At 32.5% G+C, this 21,470-nt stretch overlaps 3 protein-coding genes across 4 annotated transcripts in view; 1 reads left to right on the forward strand and 2 right to left on the reverse strand.

Annotated features, from left to right (window-relative positions):
- The window catches only part of LOC140434602 (probable sulfoacetate transporter SauU), a 190,918-nt gene that overhangs the window by 118,697 nt on the left and 50,751 nt on the right, over positions 1-21,470 (reverse strand). The gene's annotated exons all lie outside the window — the stretch shown is intronic.
- Positions 18,031-21,470, forward strand: part of LOC140434601 (uncharacterized) — a 147,368-nt gene continuing 143,928 nt past the window's right edge. The window contains exon 1 of the mRNA XM_072522982.1: positions 18,031-18,183. The gene's annotated coding sequence lies outside the window, so the exon portion shown is untranslated. The remainder of the gene's footprint in view (positions 18,184-21,470) is intronic.
- Positions 20,098-20,448, reverse strand: LOC140433694 (uncharacterized). Its single transcript, XM_072521672.1, has one exon. It carries the CDS (start codon positions 20,446-20,448, stop codon positions 20,098-20,100), a length of 351 nt encoding a protein of 116 aa, XP_072377773.1.

Raw genomic sequence — 21,470 nt, forward strand, 5'->3', positions numbered from 1 at the left:
AAGAAACTACGGTTTTAGAAAAATTCGTAGCATACTCTTGAAAACTAGGTCGGTTTATGTAACCCATAACCAAGATCTCGATGACACCTTAATATGTCCGCAATAAATCAATACTGAATTTTGATAAACATCACTAGAAGCAATATTGCTTTTATTTAGACAAGCTCAAACTGTTATCAATTTCTCAAGTTATTTGTAGAGATTAAAGCATAACACAAAAATCCAAACAAACATTTTATTTAAATAAATAGACCTGCCTCTACGTTACAGTAACTCCTGTACAAAGTGGCTAAATGCCTTAATAAGAAAGAAAAGAAAAAAATTACCCGAACAAAATACTTAAGTTGAAATGTTGTCTTTCTTGATTGGCTACTGGATCGAAAATTTCTGATATCAAGTATGATATCAGGTCTCTTTATGGGCTGCACTATACCGTTGCGTTGGTGTCATGATATATTGGGTGGAATGGACCTGTTGATGGACAAGTACTGCACCATGCTTTGGGATCGAGCCTGGTGGAATTGCAAAATTAATCCCTTGGTGGAATAGACCTGGTGATAGACGAGAGCTGTACCATGACTTGGGATCGAGCCTGGTGGAATTGCAAAGTTAATCCCTTGGTGGAATAGACCCGGTGATAGACGAGAGCTGTACCATGACTTGGGATCGAGCCTGGTGGAATGGCAAAGCTAATCCCATTATATTTGTCGCAGTATACGAGACCCAAGTTTAAAGTATAACGAAAAACATTCGAAAATATCTTGTTGCTGGTTAGCTGGATGGTTGAAGATGAAGATGAAAATGAAGATTTTATTCTCCTCGGAATGACATATTTAAACATTTGAAGTTCCAAGAAGTAGGGATATTAATAAGAAAATTAATTGATGTATGTATATTAAAATTTTGACATACAAGGGGCATCGAAAAGCTAGTAGACAAGATAGAAATTAAAAAGAGAATTTGAGTTCTATGTTTTTTAGGATAAAAACAAAACAAAAATAAAGAGTCGTTATAATAACATCAATTATCTAAAAAAAAGCAATAATCGATAGAAAATTAGGGAAATGTAAAATAAATAAGGTGGTATGTTATAAAGAACAATGAGATTAACACACTAGAAAAATAATTCAATATAATTTCACGATATAACCTGATTAACTTCATAGATCGTCTTATTCTACTTCCTTATATATATATATTAATCGGGATATATATATATATATATATATATATATATATATATATATATATATATATATATATATATATATTGTAGTTCTAAGAAGAGATGGCGTATCAGCTGAGATGACTCGCTGTTACTATGCCCCTACCCACTCACTTTACCATCATTCTGGCAACCTTGTACGAAAGCGTGTATTGAAATTAGGGCTAGTTGTCTACGAAGCCGCTCTAAACACGTGTTTAAGCTGTGTAAATAAGCAATTGACAGTAACAAATCTAAAGGTGTATCAGCTGCCAGAACTTTAGGAATGAACAAAACTGATCTTTCTGCTTATTTTACTCTACTTAAAAATATCCTGCAAGAACATTCCTTAATAAATAAACCTGGTTCAATATACAATATTGACGAGACAGGGTTGCAGCTTAATAACATGCCAGAACATGTTATAGCAATTAATGGTTGAAAAAATGTTGTTTCAGTAACATCGGCTGAAAAAGGAGAAACGATTTCAGTAATCGCATGCTGTAACGCTGAGGGGTCCTTTATATCATCGGTGTACATTTTTAAAGGTAAAAACAAAAAGCGGAATTTGGTAGGAAGGAACTTTTCTGCGATGGCTTAAAGAACAATTTGTCCCAAGAAAACCAATAGGAATGGTGTTACTACTTTTGGATGGCCACTCTTCCCATTGAAGTAGTGTCGAAACGTTAGAACACGCTTCCGAAAATGATGTTATTCTGTTTTGCCTTCCACGACACACCACTCAGTTTTTACAGCCTCTTAATAGGTCATTTTTTAAATTGCTAAAAGCTTTCTATTAACAGTCGTGTAATTTATATTTAGGGGGAAACCCAGGACGAAGAATAGGCAGACTTCAATTTAGTCGACTCGTCGCCACAGCTTGGGAAAAATCAGCAACAGTTGATACTACTGGTATTGTCCCATTTGATTCATTATTTGCGACAATTCTTCCAGCGGTGATAAAGAAGGAGCAACATGTGTTAGCTGCGAGGAAAATTATGAACAGACCACTAAGCGCAAAGACTAGATTCAGGGCGTCAATTGTAGAATTGTACCCGTTGGACGCATAAGGGTTGTACAAAATATGTAAACTTTTGTTATTTATGTGGAAGAAAAATATGTAAAACTAAAAATCAATGTGTAGACTTAGCCTTAGGTGGCGAGTCATCTCTCCTATATATTATGGCGAGTCATCTCTCCTATGTATTATGAGAGATGGCTTTTATCTTGAAATACATTTTGCTCATTTTATTCATCTTTTTTTAGAAATAACATCTTTAGTTTTTTATTAAAATGTAGTTATAGTTTACACGTTTTTGTATATTTTTAATTAAATATTTAAACGAAGTTATATATATATATATATATATATATATATATATATATATATATATTTATATATATATATATATATATTTATATATATTTATATATATATTATATATATATATATATATATATATATATATATATATATATATATATATAATATATATATATATATGCTTTCTGTAGTTTTCCGTGTTTGAATCCGCGTTGAATAATTTTGATCATTATTTTCACGACGTTTCGGGACAAGGTCCCACTTGCCATTGTCAAGTCAGGTAGTAGCGCTTCTCGCTGATGCTTGAAGTTAACTTTAACTGATATAAAAATATTATTCCCTTAAACAACTAACTTTTATGAAACAAAAAATCACCTTAAAGGTACATTGTATTAGAAGAACTGCTTATCATAATTATCATTAGTAGTACAAGAAACAATGGTACAAGTAATGATGTTTCTAATTTATCGTGGCTGAATGGATCAAACAATCCAATATATTACCAACATATTACAGTCTGTAGATTTCACTTAGATACGAGTAATGATTTAGTGTATCCTTAATCTCTTCCTGATGTGAAGAACTTATATTTGAGTAACGACATTCACTTCGTATCTTTATATAAATAAAACAGATGCTTAGGTCATAACAATGAAGTAGATATAATTTTAAAATTGTTCCTATTGCTAAATAAGGGCAAATGTTTCAAGATAAATACGTTTTTCATGACTAACAATGAGAAAAAAATTGTAGAAGGAAGTAGGATTTCTTTAAAAGATAAAATTAACACGACCATTTAGATATAGTAACATGCTAAGGCAATTTATTTGTCAGTTGTTGAACACGCCAAACTATGACAATGAACTTAACTAATACAAGGACGAATTTTGTGCTGTGATATTCATACTTTCTCGTAAATTACTTAAAGAAATCTCAACAATTAAAATAAATTTTACCTAGCTTGTACTAAATAAAAAACGATTTATTTATATATTTTATGTCATTTAAACATTTTACATATTAACCAAATTTCAGTAAGTTTAGAGGAGACATTCATTTTTATAAAATTTCAGATCTTTAAGATGTAAGAAATTAAGATTTAAGCTTTTAATAAAAATGAAGATTAGATATTGAATAAAAGTTAGATTTCATTCACTTGTTAAGTGAGTAGCTAGTCTTTGAAATAACGTCCTTTAACATTAGCACGGCCACCAAAATACACCATTTGGAACAGCCGCACCGACGATTTTGATAGGTGGCATAAAATTTTTGACAAAAGTTTTTAGTTTCATTTACTAAAAGTTACTATAACTTTATTCGTTAAAAAAATATATAAAAGACTATGCGTACATATATCTGAAATAATTCTGACAATAACTGTCACATTGTACGGCATCGAAACAATAGTTGTTGGAGTCTATGCGCCAACAAACGATTCAAATCAACAAGTTAAAAGTTCCTTTTATGAAGAGTTTGTGATAAAATAAAAAGTCATCAAGAAATAATACTGTTAGGAGACCTAATTGCGAGAGTAGGTTCTCAATTAGACGATGATGTGGTGGGACGACACGGAGAAATAGTTAAAGATGGTTCAGGGGACAGCTTAATTGAGTTCTGTCAACTTTTTGGTTTAAAAATAATAAATACCCAATTCCAACATAAAGATATTCATAAATACACTTGGAAACGACCTTCACTGCAACAGAAGTCGATCATAGACTATGTAATATTGTGAAAGAAATCAAAATTTATGTGCCAAGACTGCAGAGTAAAAAGAGGAGCTAATTGTGGGACAGATCTCTACTTTCTTTTAGCTAATCTTTTGTGCCCCTTTAAACAATACTACAAACAGAACACCGAAAGTGAGAGAAACCATACTACACAGTACAAAACGAAGAGATATAAATTGCACATTTTATTAAATCCAAGTATTAAACGTCTTTTTCAATCTAGATTAAAAAATTAACTAAATGAGATGGAAAGAAATATGAATGTAGAACATGAATACAACAACCTCAAAACGATAATAAAAAAATTGCTTATGAAGTATTAGGAACAGAGAACAACGACAAAAAACACTACAAACCACCATGGATTACAGAAAACGTAAAAGAAATGATACAAGAAAAAAACAAAATGTATAAGAAATGGCTAACAAATAAAACATCCAGCAATAGAGTAACATATCAAAGGAAAAACGGAGAAGTACGCAATCAAATAAAAGAATCAAACAACAATTTCTGGGAACAAAAATGTGTCCAAGTTGAAAATTAAATTGGTGGTTCTCAGACTACGGAAGCATAGAGAACTATCACTAATCTAAAAAAAAAAAACAAACATAACTCCTTAAGCAACTTAATTCCTATAGAATAGTGGGAAAATCACTATAAAAATTTACTCCAAGGGTCAAGATTGGAATATATGGGAGAGGAATACAGTATGGGGAGACAAGCAAATAGTAACAATAATACTATTAACAACAAGGTCCGTACTGCGTTAATTAAAATGAAAAACGGGCGATCTCCAGGACCTGGCAATATAGCTATAGAGTTACTTAAAGCAGAACGTCCACTCCTAATAGAACGAATAACTTTCCTAATGAATCAATGGTGCCAACAAATTAAAGTACCATCTGAATGGAAAACCGCTCACCGAGTGTCCATCTTTAAAAAGGGTAATCGAAAAGATGCTACAGAGGATTAAGTGTCCTTGCTACTTTCGGGAGATTGTTTGGAAAAATAATAAATGGAAAAATACAAGATGATTTAGGACATCTAATTAGCGAAGTCCAAAGTGGATTTACGCCTGGTAGATCTTGCATTGATAACTTATTTATACTTCAACAATTAATAGAAAAAAGAATAGCGGTTGGTACCGAAGTACATCTAGCCTTAATCGACCTAGAAAAGGCGTATGATACTGTTCCAAGACTTAAATTGTGACTAGCTTTACAACAACTCGGCATTTGAAAAATTGTCAAAAAACTGTCAAGTTTAAACACAATTTTCAAAGGTGCTCACGAATTTTTACGATTTAAATAGTACTAAACACACAAATTCTATTCAGTTCTATACAAAACGTATTTCAGAAAGGTTGTCTTTCGTGTAGTGTATTAATCTAATTCACAAGTTACTCAGGTTTTTAGGTACTGTATATATGTAGTATACATTAAATACGGTAAGTACATTGAAGATAGCGGACGGAAGATTGTCGGTCAGATAGCCAAGCGGGCTGGTCGGCCGGTTCTCATTCGCTTCACTGCGAGTGGTCCAGTGGATGTGAGTTCGATCCCCAGCTCGGTGTATAAAAAACAAAAAGGCTAACGCAGCAGTTTAAAATTCTAAATGAATCTGCGGCTTAGACTAGAATATGCTGGTGTCTGATCGGCTTATGGTGGAGAAGTACGGCAAGTACATTGAAAAATTATGAATAATACTTCGGACGAGGACAATTTCCCGTCTGTGAAGGATACCCTAGATAAAGATGTCATGGAGAATAACATGGATACAGGTAACAAAGTTTATAATTTAAATAATAAATATAATTCCGCAGATATTGGACCATACTATGTTATTGTAGAACCTTGTGATTTAATTAGTCGATAAGGTATCAGCTGTCAAAGTTGGTCATTATTTATTTAAAAACTCAGTCTTCAAAAAAGACATTATCGATATTAAGTTAGTTGGTAGAAGCAATGTAAAAATTATATTTAAAACTTGCAAATTCCATTATAGAACATCAATTGATTAAAGATAATAATTTAGTTTCTTACATTCCTAACTTCTTTAATCATAAAAAAGCTATTATTAGAGAAGTGGACACTTTTCTAGACAAAAAATACGTATTAGAAAATATTTAAAGCAACAAAAAAGTTGTTGACGTTAAAAGAATGAAACGTAAAATTATTGATCCTGATAATGAGGTACAGTTTATACTAAGACAAATGGTCGTTTTAACATTTATAGGAAATAACTTGCTACAATTTGTTAAGATTAATTTAGTAAAGATTTATTGTTGAACCTTACATTTACCCGGTCGTACAGTGTTTTACACTTATAACTGCACTTATAACGATTATTGTATATATTGTGAAAAACATGACCATAAATCTATATCATATGAATGTCCAAAATATCAGAAACAATTTAAGATTAAAAAGATTATATCTGAACAAAATGTATCTTTTAAGGAAGCCGAAGTTTTAATAAAGAATCCATCTTACTCCCTCTACCCAACAACCTAAAAAACGAAAAGCAGTTTCTCCCGTTTCCGTAAATAAATCCCCCCTTTCAAAATTAAAAATATAAATTCAAATCCTATTATTTCTAATCCCCACAGGGAATATTTTCAATCATATAAAGAAAAATTAGAAAATCTCCCAGATATTTTTGAAAATTTGTTTAAACAATTTAGTAATTCCAAATCAACAAATACTACAAGAGACACAAACAAAATTAAAAACAATTTTAGGTACAATCCATTACAATAATTCTGATAGTGACGATAATTATTATTAAATGGTAAATATAATTTAAAATGGGATATAATCGGTATAAGTGAAGTTAGGCGTCGAAAAGAAGATCAAATAATACTTAAGTCTGGAAATATGTTCCATTTCAGAGGAAACGAAGATTCATCTGTTGGAGGAGTGGGTTTTTTAATCCATAAAAAATGGGTACCAAACATAATTACAATAAAAAGTATATGTACCAGATACAGATAGATAGATAGATACAGATACTACAGATACAGATACAGATAGATACCAGATACAGATAGATATATAATTTATCTTATTTTTAAATTAAACCCAAGATACAAACTTAAAATTATACAGGCTTACGCACCAACTACGAGTCACCCGGATGAGGAAGTTGATCAATTTTATGAAGATATCAGAGCAGCTATACAAACTTCAAAAACACATTACACATTGATAATTGGAGATTTTAACGCCAAATTGGGATTCAAACAAGATGATGCAGAATCTGCTATGGGAAACTTTGGATTTGGTGAGAGAAATGAGAGAGGTAACAGGCTTCTTGACTTCTTACATCAGGAAAATCTTTTTGTGATGAACTCATTCTTCGGAAAGAAACCCCAAGTGGACAAGGAAGAGTCCGAACCAAAGAACAAAGAATGAGATTGATTTCATAATATCAAATCGGAAAGATATTGTTCAGGATGTAACAGTATTGAATAAATTTTCAACAGGGAGCGACCATAGACTAGTTAGAGCAAAAACCACTTTTAACACTGAAGTTGAAATAACAAAAATGATCCTCAAAAAGAAAAGTGGAAGGTGGCTGTTCCCAGAAGATATAACACTTTACGAAAAAAATATTAAGACTAGTTTGGATACACACGATTAAGAGAATATCAGCATCAATGAAATGAACAATAATATTACCCAAATATTGAAAGAAGCTGAACAGAAATACTGTCCTCGTCCTGAAAATAATAACAAAAAATTAAGCCACAACACAAAACATCTTCTAGAGGAAAGAAGAAAACTTAGGAAAAATCAGGATCATAACCAAAATGAACTAAGAATTTTGAATAAGAAAATTAAAAAGAAAGTTAGAAAAGATCTGAGACGATACAATACGATGGAAATAACTAGAGTAATAGAAGAAAACAAAAGCTTGAAAGTACTCAGACAGAGCATGTCCATTGGAAGAAAAAACGTCCACAAATTAAGAAATGAACAGGGGCAAATCATTGAGGATAGAATTCAAATTATGAATACGATAGGGAGTTTTTATAGACAACTATATAAAGAACAGCAATGTAACCGGAGTGGATCATTACCAAAGATAATCAATCAGGGATCTGAAATTTTACCGGACGTAACACCCAATGAAGTTCGAAGGTCAGTGCAAGAAATGAAAAACAATAAGTCCCCCGGAGGCGATGAAATAGTGGCAGATGCCTTGAAGGTGGCTGGAAAAAGATTATGGCAGGTCCTTGCCAAACTATTCACTAGATGTTTGCAGGAAGCAATAACACCAACCCAGTGGTATAACGCAGAAATTATCATACTTCATAAAAAAGGGGATGCTACCGACCTCAGGAATTACAGGCCCATAAGTCTACTTTCACATATTTATAAACTATTTACAAAAATAATTACGAAACGACTAGAAAATAAATTGGAATTTTATCAGCCCATAGAACAGGCGGGTTTTAGAAAAGGCTATGGAACAAACGATCACCTACTGGTAATAAAAAATCTTATAGAAAAATGCACTGAATATAATAAACCACTAGCTTTAATATTTGTCGACTATGAAAAGGCATTCGACACCGTAAATCAACAAAAAATGTTGGAAGCCTTGACAGAATGCCGAATTGACTATCGGTATATAAATATAATTAAACATATATACCAAAACGCAACAGCCAGTGTTAGAGTGGGTGATCGTCAAACCCAGAAATTCCCGATACAACGTGGAGTACGCCAGGGGGACACCATATCGCCGAAACTGTTCACTACGCTTTTGGAATATATATGTAAAAGGGCAAAACTGACCGACAAGGGCATAAACATAAACGGAGAAAAGCTTAGCCATCTAAGGTTTGCAGATGATATTGTACTAATGGCTGATAGGATAGATGAGGCCAAAGAACTTTTAAATCAGCTCTACCTTTCCTCGCTAGAAGGGGGATTGAAAATAAATATATCTAAAACCCAGATGATGACAAATCTTGTAGTCAGCGAAGATATATGCGTAGGAACAAGATCCATAGACCAGGTAATGGCCTATAAATACCTAGTTCATGAGATTCGCATAGGAAAAGATAACCAAACCGTTGAGCTTCTCCGTCGTATAAGACTGACTTGGGCAGCCTTCATCAAGCTGAACCATATTTTCAAATCGTCTGATATACCAATATGCCTTAAAAGAAAAACGTTTAATCAGTGTGTTTTGTCAGTGTTAACTTACGGTGCCGAAACGTTGACCATGACAAGGAGAACAGTTCAAAAGATCCGTGTGTGTCAAAGGGCGATGGAGCGTGCTATGTTGGGCGTTTCACTACGAGACAAGATCCCAAATCGCCAGCTACGACAAAGAACAGGAGTGGCTGATGCAGTAGAGAGAGTAGCAACACTAAAATGGAACTGGGCAGGTCACGTGGCTCGAATGACAGACAATAGATGGACAAAGCGGATACTGGAATGGAGACCAAGAGATGATGCCTACCGAAGTAGAGGTCGTCCACCAACACGTTGGACTGACGATCTAAAACGTTGTCATAGGAATTGGATGCAAGAGGCACAAGATCGAAATAGATGAAAAATTATGAGGGAGATCTATGTCCAGCAGTGGATAAGCGAAGATTGAATGATGATGATGATGATAATTCAATGTAATTGTAACTCAAATAATAAAAATAAACCCAATCTCTTTAATTTTCTTAAGGAATCAACAACTAAATTTGACATAATATTTCTAAATGAAACTTGGCTATCTCAAAATAGAACATTCAATTTACCAGGTTTTAATATAATGCGTGTAGATAGATCGGATGGATACGGAGGCATTGCTATACTTATAAAAGATTGTCTAGTTTTTAATGAAATTCCAATCCGAAAAAATTTCCATTCTCAAATAGAAGTTTGTGCAGCTTATATTAATGACCTTAAAATTTCCTTAGTTTGTATTTATAAACCTCCCAAAATACAAGTTAATAAAAATGACTGGACTAAACTTTTTTCATAGCTGCAGGGTGATGTTGTTATATGTGGCGATTTTAATTGTCATCACACTCGTTGGGGCTCCATATTAGATAGCACTCAAGGAAATCGATTGTTAGATGCCATCGATAATACTAACATGATTATTCTGAATGAATATGAATATACTATAATTGTTAAAAAACAGAAAAGAGGCCTATAAGATATATAAAAACAACACAAACTTTGAAAATTATCTCAAATTCAAACATATTCAAGCCAAAGCTAAATTGATTTTCAAGCTAAAGCAGCAGCTATGTTGGAAGAATTTTATTAATAAATTAAATAAAAATACCCCAATCTCAAAAATTTGGAGCTTCATAAAAAAAATATCTAACAAAAATTCAACTTTCAAAAAACAGGTTACTCTGAGAACCTCATCATCTTATTTGTATGTAAATATAGATAAAAAGGAGATAATACAAAGAAAGTGTTTTGAATTATAATACTTATGTGTCCTGTATTTTTAACACACTGATGATGTTGAAAAGATGCTATATTTAACTTGTATATTATTTTAATTTTAGTTCTTAAACCATATTATTCAGCTTTTCGTTATTGATATTTTATGGACTTTACGGTCATAAAATTTATATGTTTAAGGTATTAGTCATGTTGTAACTGGCTGATTGACACCTGTCTATGCCAATAACAAAAAAAATCTCCGAAGAACTAATAAACCAAATTTTTGATATTGTAGCACCTAGCTTTGTACCAAATATGCTTAAAGAAACTCAATACTGTAAATCACTAGGTGAATACGCATTTCAGCATTGACGAACTAAAAGCTGCAATTAACACTTCTAGATGTACTGCCCCTGATCATGATTTTATTACATACGATATCATTCAAAATCTACCCCTAGGTTGCTGTCGAATATATAACGATTGGTGGGTAAATGGAAAATATATTGAACAGTTTAAACCCACCATTTTTTTAATATTAAAACCTAATAAAGATAGAAACTTAGCTTTTTTCTATCGTCCTTACTAATTATCCTTACTATCATGTAGAACTAAAACGTTTGAAAGAATGATAAAAACAAGCCTAGAATGGTATCTCGAGTACAATACTCTCTTACCAACTACTCAATATGGTTTTAGGAGGGGATATGGTACGTTGTATGCAGTAACACATTTAGTTAATGGCATTCAAATAATGTTCTCTTCTAATAAGTATCTTGCTTGTATATTTCTTGATATAAAAGGGGCTTATGACTATGTTAACCTAAATATACTTAACAAAAAATGATTGATATTGGTTTGAGTGAAATGACTGCTCTAAATATATTACCATTATATTTCTCTCGATGTATATATATCAAAGACCATAGAAATGTATTGCGCGGTCCAAGAATTGTTTATCTTGGGTTGCCGAAGGGATCGGTACTTAGTACTACATTATATAATATGTATTCTGCCAATATTCATTCACTTTTTTCTAATTCCATCAAATGTATCCAATATGCAGACGATATCTGTATATACTCCATTCAAGATACTTATGATGCTTGCATTGAAGCCTTAGAGAACGTTATGAATACAGTGATTGCATGGACAGACGAAATAGATATGACCCTCTCTACAGAAAAGTGTTCTATTATGTTTTCTACTTGGCATAGACTACGTGCACCGGGGAACCTTACCCTGTGTGGGCGTACCCTGTCGGTAGTTATGGAATATAAATATTTGGGTATCATACTTGACACAAAATTACTATGGCCCAGTGATATACGTTACCTAATAATCAAATACGAGCTTGTACCGGCATGCAAGTAGTATTTTGTTTTTTTACTAATTTATTACAATTCAATAGATTATCTTATACCAATTTGTGGGTTTTTACTTTTTCTGCTTAATCAATTTTATTCATATTAATAAACACAGACATGTAATATTGACATAATTACTGTAATTTTAATCTTTATCTTTATAACACAGCACCCTAATATGGGCTTTTTATAATTTCAGCATTTAATTTACTTTGTACCGTTTGACCTGAAGATGCTTAGCAAAGTGTAGAAAGCGAAACCGGTCGTTTTGGTAGTAAAATTAAATTGATTGTGAGTAAGTCTTATTTTATTTCTTTTTACCTATTTGTAAAAGAAGACTCAACAAACCAGTACTGGGAACAAAAAAATTCTTCCTCGCTCGCAGAAGCATTTACTGAGACCAATGGGGTCCAAAATTTGTTTGGTAGTAACAAATTACAATACATGTACACCATACCTTTTAAATATTTAATAATAACAAACATAATTATAATTCCCAAGTATACTGAATCTCATCAAATAAATCACATCCTCCTAAAATCCATACTAGGTAATTTCTATAACAAAACTCTTATATTTACAGATGGATCTAAGACGAAGGAAGGTGTTGGTTGTGGTGTATTTATCCAAGATACAAACCAATCATTGATATATAAATTACCACCTGTTTGTAGCATTTATACTGCCGAGCTTTTTGCAATTATAAAAGGTGTTACCTGGTTTACATCCAATAACATACTCGAACGAGTAATATTAACAGACTCTAAAACTGCATTAGACTCTATAAAAAATACAAAATTTGAAGGAATCAAGTGACCTATGTTATGCTGTTTAAAAAACATAACTGAGTTACCAGCTGATGTCCGTTTGAAGAGGTTTACTCTCCGGATGCTGGTACTCACGTGAGGCATGGTTATGTGTTGCCTGAAGTTAAATCTAATAAAGTATTAAACATCACTCACTTTTAAACAACAACATGTACATTTTTTGGTAACTTCAATTTTTTGTAAAGGGTTGTACCCTAATATTTTGGTGGCTCAGGCATGTTAACCTGCTTTTTAACCTGATGATGGAATTATTATTCCGAAAACGTTTGTGTTTTTTTATGTAACCCTTTTAAGGGTTTTTAAATATACCTACATACAAAGATTTAAACCTCTTTTTTTTATACACACTTATACCAAATGAAAAAATGGAAAAGAAAAGTATTTTTGAAGTGTGTAAAAAATGTAATTCCCAGCTGAGCGCTTTCGGCTAACAAAGCCATCCTCAGAGCTACGGTCAAGTTTCTAAAATGCCACTACTAAAGAGGGATCCTATTTGTAAAAAAACAATTTTTCTTTAAAAGTTAAAAAACTTGGAAACTTCTTTAAAAAAATAAACATAAAAGACAGCACATTAGACTCCACAAAAAAAAAAACAATAAAAAATTTGTTATAACCCGACCAATTTGGATGGAGTTGAAGCGGCAGATAGAAGATTTCCAGTGTAAGACCAATAATGACATATGCCTCAGAAACAAGACCCGACACAGCCACAACGCAAAGGCTACTAGAAACTGCAGATATGAGAGTACTGAGAAGAATTATGGGAAATACGCTAAGAGATCGAATAAGAAGTGAAAACATTAGAATAAAATGTAAAGTTCAGTGTATAAATGAATGGACACAAAATAGAAAAAAGAATGGAATAACCACATAAGCAGAATGGAGAAGACCCGTGTCGTCAAAAAATAGCAAGACATAAGACACCAATCAGCAGAAGAATTATCTAACAAAATTGCTTATAAAGAGAAAGAAGAAGAAGAAGAATTTAGAAGTATATTCCTAGTGAAATAGAAATATTAAAATCGTCCATACTACTTTAAATTCCTATATCCGATCTTTCTACAGTTTTAGACCCGTCTATGTACCAGGTGTAACCTTGCAGCCGGAGTTGTACGTTTTCTTCTGCCTCGTCCCTTTTTTAGGCAGATTTGCCCAACTATCTACTTAATTTATTCGTAGAATTCTCCAATATTCTCAGATTTCAAAGACTTTAAGTTTTCTTAGAAGTGTATTTGTTAAAGTCCAATCTTCGACATCATATAAAAGAATAGAGAACACATAACAACTTACTAATCTTATTTTCAGACCCTACATAAGACTTTCTTTATCTTAAATACTTCTTTACATTTCATAGAAGAAATTCATCCTTCTTCTCTATACATACTTTAATTTCTTTACTTATGTCTCAGTTCGCATTTAGATTACAACCAAGATAAGTGATACTGTTGGACCAGTTCTTCTCCATAAACTGTTACCACTTCTGGTTGTATTGGCATTTTACTGACAACTATCACCTTTGGTTTTGTGGTGTTTAGCTTCAGTCCATATTCATCACACTTTGTGGTGATCCTTTTAATCAGATGTGAAAGTTTTTTATAACTATTTACAATTAACACCGTGTCATGCGCATATCTCAGATTATCAATATTAATGCCATTAATTTTGATATCACATGGAACCCTATCCATAGCTTTATTGAAAACGAACTTCAAATAGATATTAAATATTAGTATTTGAAGCTTTTTAGAATAATTATCCTGGCTATTCTGATAATTTTACGTTGAAAGTTTGGGGTTGAGCTGTTATAATTTTGATTTGACTCCAATGACCCTCGATATATTATTGGTGTTCGCTATTCTCATGCATCAGAAAAAGTTTTTACAGATTTTACTGCATTTCTGTAACGCTTACGAATGGTTATGTATTTTATTTGATTTGTTATGATATTACAAAGTGTATTTGCTGGAGATTTCTTTGTAATAATCTGCGAAATAGTCTCTCCTTTCATTTCTTATCCAGTCCAAAATCTCCAACTTTGTCTTCTTTTCCTACTTAGCATTAAGGTGACCAATCACAATGGTGAGATATCTACTTGGTCAGTAACAAGTTTTATATCAGCGTAAAACTTTTCAAATTTTTTTAGTTCACTTTCCGCTGTCGGTACATAAACTTATATTAAATTTATCTTGATGGGTTTTGCGTTCAACTGAATCAATAAAACTTGTTCAAATAACTGGCATACACAGCTAACACATTTGATAACCTTTCTTGAGACTAGGAATCCTACACCAGTATAATGATAATTGCTGTCTTCTCCTTAATAATATATTTCATGAATATCTACATTGCATTAGTCAGATCCTTTTACTACCACCTCATTTCACTAATACTCAAAATTAATATATGCCGTTTTTTCATCCTCTTTATTGCATTATGTTTTTTCCAGGTTCATATAAACTCCGTACATTCCATGTGCCTTTTCTACAACTCATTCCGACATCAAATTTGGCCAAGTGGGGATTCTTCTCACTTTTGCCTCATTTAACCCTTATTCGGGAAAGGTGGGTCCAACGGGCCGTCATATGCCAATTCTTTCATCATAAACTGATAAAAAAAAATTTATTGAATTTAATGCATCACTGAATTTGTTTAGAAGTATGTTTCCTTCAACATAGTCATGAGCTATTCAAAACATTCATAATTATTTTTGGAATTATTGCGTCGAAAGAATTTTTTTCACGTAAAGGGGCAACACGGGCCCTTCAGACTCTATTTGTATTTATACCTAAAGACTTAATATTTGTTACAGAAGTTAATCTGGCAGTCAGGTAATGTTTTTGTGGATTATCTAAACGACTTTTATGATTCCGGAAATCCAATAATAAAGTCTAAACGTGTAACAAACAATGTAAACATCTCTTTGATGTAAACATTAAAGAGATGCTTACAATAGGTGTTATATCTATTCTAAATGAATTTTAAAAACTGTTAATCATGTTAGAAGGCAATAATATTGTTAGGTAGGTACCTATATATATTTTGAAATAAATAATGCATCTGTTATCAGTCGTTTGATATCGATGTTAGTGTCGACAACTAAGCTCCTAAAATTATACTGAATTACAGTGAAAGTAGATAGTGTGAATAAAATGTGCCGAAAACCATTATCAGCTGCAGAACTGCAAGATATTGCTAATAATTTATAGAATTCCGATGATAAAGAATCTCCTGAAGTAGGTGACATTGAATGTGACTCTGAAATTAAAGATCATATTTCGGAAGCAATTGAAGAGGATGATCAGCAAGTAGTGTTGAGTGATAATAAACAAGAATGTGTAGCTACAAGTTCCCAGGTTTCAGAGTGTGTAATTTTTGAAACTAAGGATGGAATTAACTGGAAGAGTCAACCACAACTGACAGGACGTATGCGATCTGCGATATAATAAAAAGCACAAAGTAATGTTAGCCCCTGGTCAAAGTGTAGGTGATTATGTTTTTCCCTTTTGTTCATTTGTAATAATAATATTCTTCTGACTTATGCATTTTATTCATTTTGTAAAGATTGTATTTGTAGGTACTTTATACATGAGCTGCTAATTACCATAATCTTTTTTCAGAAGGGTTCTCACACAATAATGAAACTCAACAACACCGTAATCTTTTTCAATGGCCAGGTAGATTTACAAAAGGTTTTATTTAATTATTAATTAATTCTTTATTTGGCTCTAAATGTTTATTACTTGTGAATAAATATTTGTTCTACAAAAGTTTTCTTGCATTTCATTATTTTGTGCAAATTCTGCAGGTAGATCGCACCCAGGTAAATAGACCGCATATTATAGTAGCATTTTTTTTAATCTAGATAATTTAAATATAACTTTAATAAAAAATCAAAAACGAATATTTGAAATATATTGGTAAATATAAATAGTACATTCAAGAACAGTGGTGGGCCCAACGGACCCGAGTTGCCCGGTTACGTAAGCAAAATGTGTTGTCCGGATAAGGGTTAAGAGGTGCCTGTACTCAGGGTCATCATTTAGTTCCTCAGTCATAATGATAAACCTGGGAAAAAAGTAGTAGGAGTCATTCCCTTGGCTTTCTACACCGCTGTGTATACGCTGTTTAGGTGGTTTCCGCCGCACCGGGAACTGTTATGTATTGACCGTCTGGCCTACATTAGTTCCGCTCAATATAAATACTGAAAAACTGGCTGCCGCTTTCCAGATTTAATTTTATACAAGCCCTAAAACCAGGAGGCAGCCACCTCCCTCCTCCAAACCTTTGTTAAGACTTTCTTCGCTACCAAAGATGCCGTTGTGTACTTCATCCTTGACCCTGGGCAAGGGACCCTTAGCAAGTACTAGTTTCTCAGGACAGGAAATACCTGGAATCTGCAGACGGTGGGGATTGATTCACTTCCCGTGATATGACTATTCAGAAGGAGTTCCTGCCTGTTACCGCCTACCCGCTGATCACGATGTGCATAGGAAGACGGTCCAGTAGCGCCTCCGTAACTCATGTCATTGTGACATTCAGAGCTCCTATAATTCCAAGGCCTTTGCACCTTGCTTTAAAGATGACAATTTTTTCTGCACCTTTGGTCGTCATACCACTGATGCATATGTTATTTTTGGTTTTAACACCATATAATAAATCCAATCTAACATGTAAACCACACATTTTTCCATATGTGTGCGAGTATGGCTACTATTCAGGTAGCCACCGGATAGTGACCTTTATTGTAGTTTTTTATTTAAAATAAACTAAACTAATGGTTTTTAACTTTTTTTTTAAATTTATTGAAGATAAATTTTGTTTACTGTAAAAAGCAATATTATGGAAAAAGTTTATAATTATACAATCTTATGTTTTATCAGTCTTTTAATTATTAAAAATGCTTATTCACAAAATTTACACCAGATGCTTTCCAATTTTGTTAAACCCAAGACAACTTCTATAGCTTTCCACTTAAAATTTTAAATGCCTCTCAATTATATCTTGCACGGTCTTCTCCTGTACTTGTCTTAGTTGAGACTTCAAATCTCAGTCAAAAAAATATGACAAGGGCCATAACAACCGTCGTCTCTCTACCCTCAGCCCCTGGGTATTGATCGGAGGCGGTTCTGACCGTGAGCCAAATGGCAAATCAACCCCAACTCAGAATCCAGTACGAAATCTGCCCTTAACTTCAGTGTCTATCTCGTGTGTGCTCTTCGTTAATACGTATTTGTAAATAAAAATTGCGGGTTGAGATAGGTAGTGTGGTGGTGTCTATGAGAATAGAAGCGCATGGTTAATATTTTTTAGAAAATTTGGTAAGTAACTTTTATTACGAATTTAAGAAAAAATCCGTAATTTTTATATCTTATGTTTTATTTCTCGATGACAACAAACTTGGCAATAAACATATTAAATAAAAATTATAAAATAACAAGTATAAACAATATTATAAATATTAAAAAATCATTATTTAATACAACTTATTACTGATCTATATTTGCTTTTGCTCAGTTGAAGAAATATTTTGTCTATTGATTGACACATGTGTGGAATCATATTAAAATTATAAAATATCGTACATGTTACAGCTATATCATCTAAAAATTAACATTTACAGCTTGATTCTTACTAATTTTTTAGTATCGTCTGGTAAAGGCTTTATTATTTATAATATATATATATATATATATATATATATATATATATATATATATATATATATATATATATATATACATATATATATATACATATATTATATATGTATATATATATATATATATTTAATGTTTTTACAGAATTTAGAAACTATATTTTAATCTCTTTAAATATTTTATAGAATATTCTAATATACCAGATAACAACAACAAAAAATAATATTAAACTTGTCATTCTATTTTTCTGTGAGCATACACAAACAAAACACAATGGTAAAATCAAAATAAACACAAATTAAATCATCCTGATTGTTAAAATTACTTAGACTTTTTCATTACCTGTTACTTTCGATGGCGATTGATTTGTTTTGAGCGTTTGTTACAGTTTTTTTTTGCATTTTTTACATATTTTTTGTACATTAGTCTTATGTTTATTGTTTAAAATAATAGAACTCAGTCCAATATGATAAACCCCGTGAGTTAGAAGATAATTTTAATCCATATGAAAATAAATTCCACCACCATAATAATATCTTCTATTTCTAGCGTGTATAGTAAGTTGACTCAAGATAATCTGGCAGAAAACATCTATTTTAACATTGAGTTGCCGTATTGGATCAGGCTGTTCAACTAGTTCCACCTAATATCCAATTTTTCAAACTAAATCGTATAGGCTTATTTTTTTTTACGAACATCCTAGTAGCATCTTCTTTGAGTGCCGTGCTTGTTTTCAAGCGTTGGTTATCGTCGTATTAACAAGTTGATGACATGTTTCTCGGTCGGCAGCTAGATGAAACAATTTCTCGACCTTTCGACCTGACCATTGGCTAATGCTACGCAGCCAGGACAGTTATTTTCTTCCGACTCAGCATTTTCCTTCGATTTTTCCTTGAATGATCAGCCGGGGTAAGAGATATTTAGGTCCACTTATTATATGACCGAAGTATTGGACCTTTCTTATTTTGATGATATTGATCAATTCTCGCTCTTTGTGCATGGTTTCTAGTAAGTACACGTTGATTAGATATGTGTGCTGTCCACGGGATTCTAATCATGCGACGTAACACCAGAACTCGAGCCTCTCTAATTTATTAAGGTTTTTTATTATCCAGGTTTCACATCCATGGAACAAAGCGGACCAGACGTAGCACTTTAATACTTTTAGACGTGTGATCAATAAGAGACTTCTACTGCACAATACACAATACTGCACGTCAGTTAATAGTTGATAAAGGTGTTTCATGCAAGTTCTATTCTGGTCGAAATTTTCTCATTATTTTCAAACCTGCAGTCAATCCAGCTACCCAGATATCTAAAGTGTTCCACCCTTTCCAGGATTTTGTTATCTAATTTTGGTACTGAGTCTTAATAGTCCATTTTGTTTGAACATCTATTTTTAGGTCCATTTTTTAAATTTAATGCTCTTTTGTAAGACTATTCGCAGACAAAAAAGAGCCTCTCGACTACTCATACCATTTTGGAAACCAAACTGCTCATCACCAGTTATCCTCTCATAAAGTTTATATATGCGACAATGTAATATTTTCATAAAAATTTTGAGCATGTGACTCATCATAGTCGATAGTCGCTACACTGTCTAGCATTCCTTTTTTTAGGAATAGTTATAAATATTGATTGTAACCAGTTGTCTGGTAATTTACCTCTGCTGTATATCTTGTTAAAGAAGGAGGTGATAATCGCAACACTCTCTTTATCTAATAGTTGTAACAATTCTGCAGGTATTTCGTCAGGACCAGAACCCTTTCTTCGTTTCACTTGGTCAATGGCCTTCTGAACTTTTAAGATCAGAATCGGTGAGCCAGTATCTCGGTTAAAAGTTATTTCTTGGTAGAATCTGTTGTCATCTTTAAACAATTCTATTATGTAGTTTTCCCATTCGGTACAGTGCTCTTTATTATCCATTAAAATTCTACCACCAGTAGAGGAGTGTTGTAATATATTTTGCACGTAAATTCTGCTTTTGCCTGTTAACTATTTTAGTTTTTTATACAAATGAGAGCTGACGTATCGTTGCTCCAGTTTTCCAATTTGTAAACAGGATTCTTGTAGCTATCGGTCTTTTGCTACTTTAATTCTAATTCGTTAAATGTTTCTCTGTTTGTGGATTTGTACTGCCTCCGAACTTCCATTAGATCTGAGATGTTCGTTGTCTTAAAAGATTTTTTCGATATGCAGTGATTATTGTTGAGTTAATTTATTCCCAGCAATTATCTACGTTGTTGATATCTTCTAGTCTAATTTCGTGGAATTTGTTAATTTCTTGAGACCTTGTTTAGCGTGCATGGGTCTTGGAGTGCATCTAGTGATATTTTAAAAGTGTTCTAATTTTTTAGACTCTCTTTAGCCTGACTGTGATTGTAGAGCACAGTAGAGTATGGTCTATCGAATATCGGCACCTGTGTAAGTCTTGACCGATTTTATGTAATTTTTTAAATCGTTCATTGACTGCTATATAATCAATTTGATTTGTTACACTATTGTCTCCTCGATCACTTAGAGACTTCCAAGTATTAGTCTTCGTTTTGGTAGACAAAACCATGTATTCATAATTACATTTTTTCTCTTGGCATAACTGCACTAAACGTTTTCCTTTTTTATTTTGTTGTCCTAGAGTGAACTTTCCAATAATATTGAGAGTACTTTCTAATCGTACTTTCTGAAGTCTCCCATAATAAGAGTAAATTTGTATTTTTTGTCATAGCTAAGGCTTCTGATATAAGTTAATAAAATGTTTTAATCACGGTATTTTTTTTGTCTGCAGTTGGTGCGTATACTTGTATTATATTTATATCCACTGAAAATGCAGCTAATTGAATTAGCGTTACTCGATCTGAGAATGGGACAAATTTTCTTACAGCGATTTGTTTAGTGTGACCGCACGTCGTTTTAATGTGACGCATCGTTTGTTCCAGAGTAATATATCT

Source organism: Diabrotica undecimpunctata, chromosome 2 (assembly GCF_040954645.1).
Source record: "Diabrotica undecimpunctata isolate CICGRU chromosome 2, icDiaUnde3, whole genome shotgun sequence".
NCBI lineage: Eukaryota > Metazoa > Arthropoda > Insecta > Coleoptera > Chrysomelidae > Diabrotica > Diabrotica undecimpunctata.

Excerpts from the sequence above, each read along its gene's own strand:
- LOC140433694 (XM_072521672.1), bottom strand. The coding sequence starts at position 20,448 with ATGGATAATAAAGAGCACTGTACCGAATGGGAAAACTACATAATAGAA.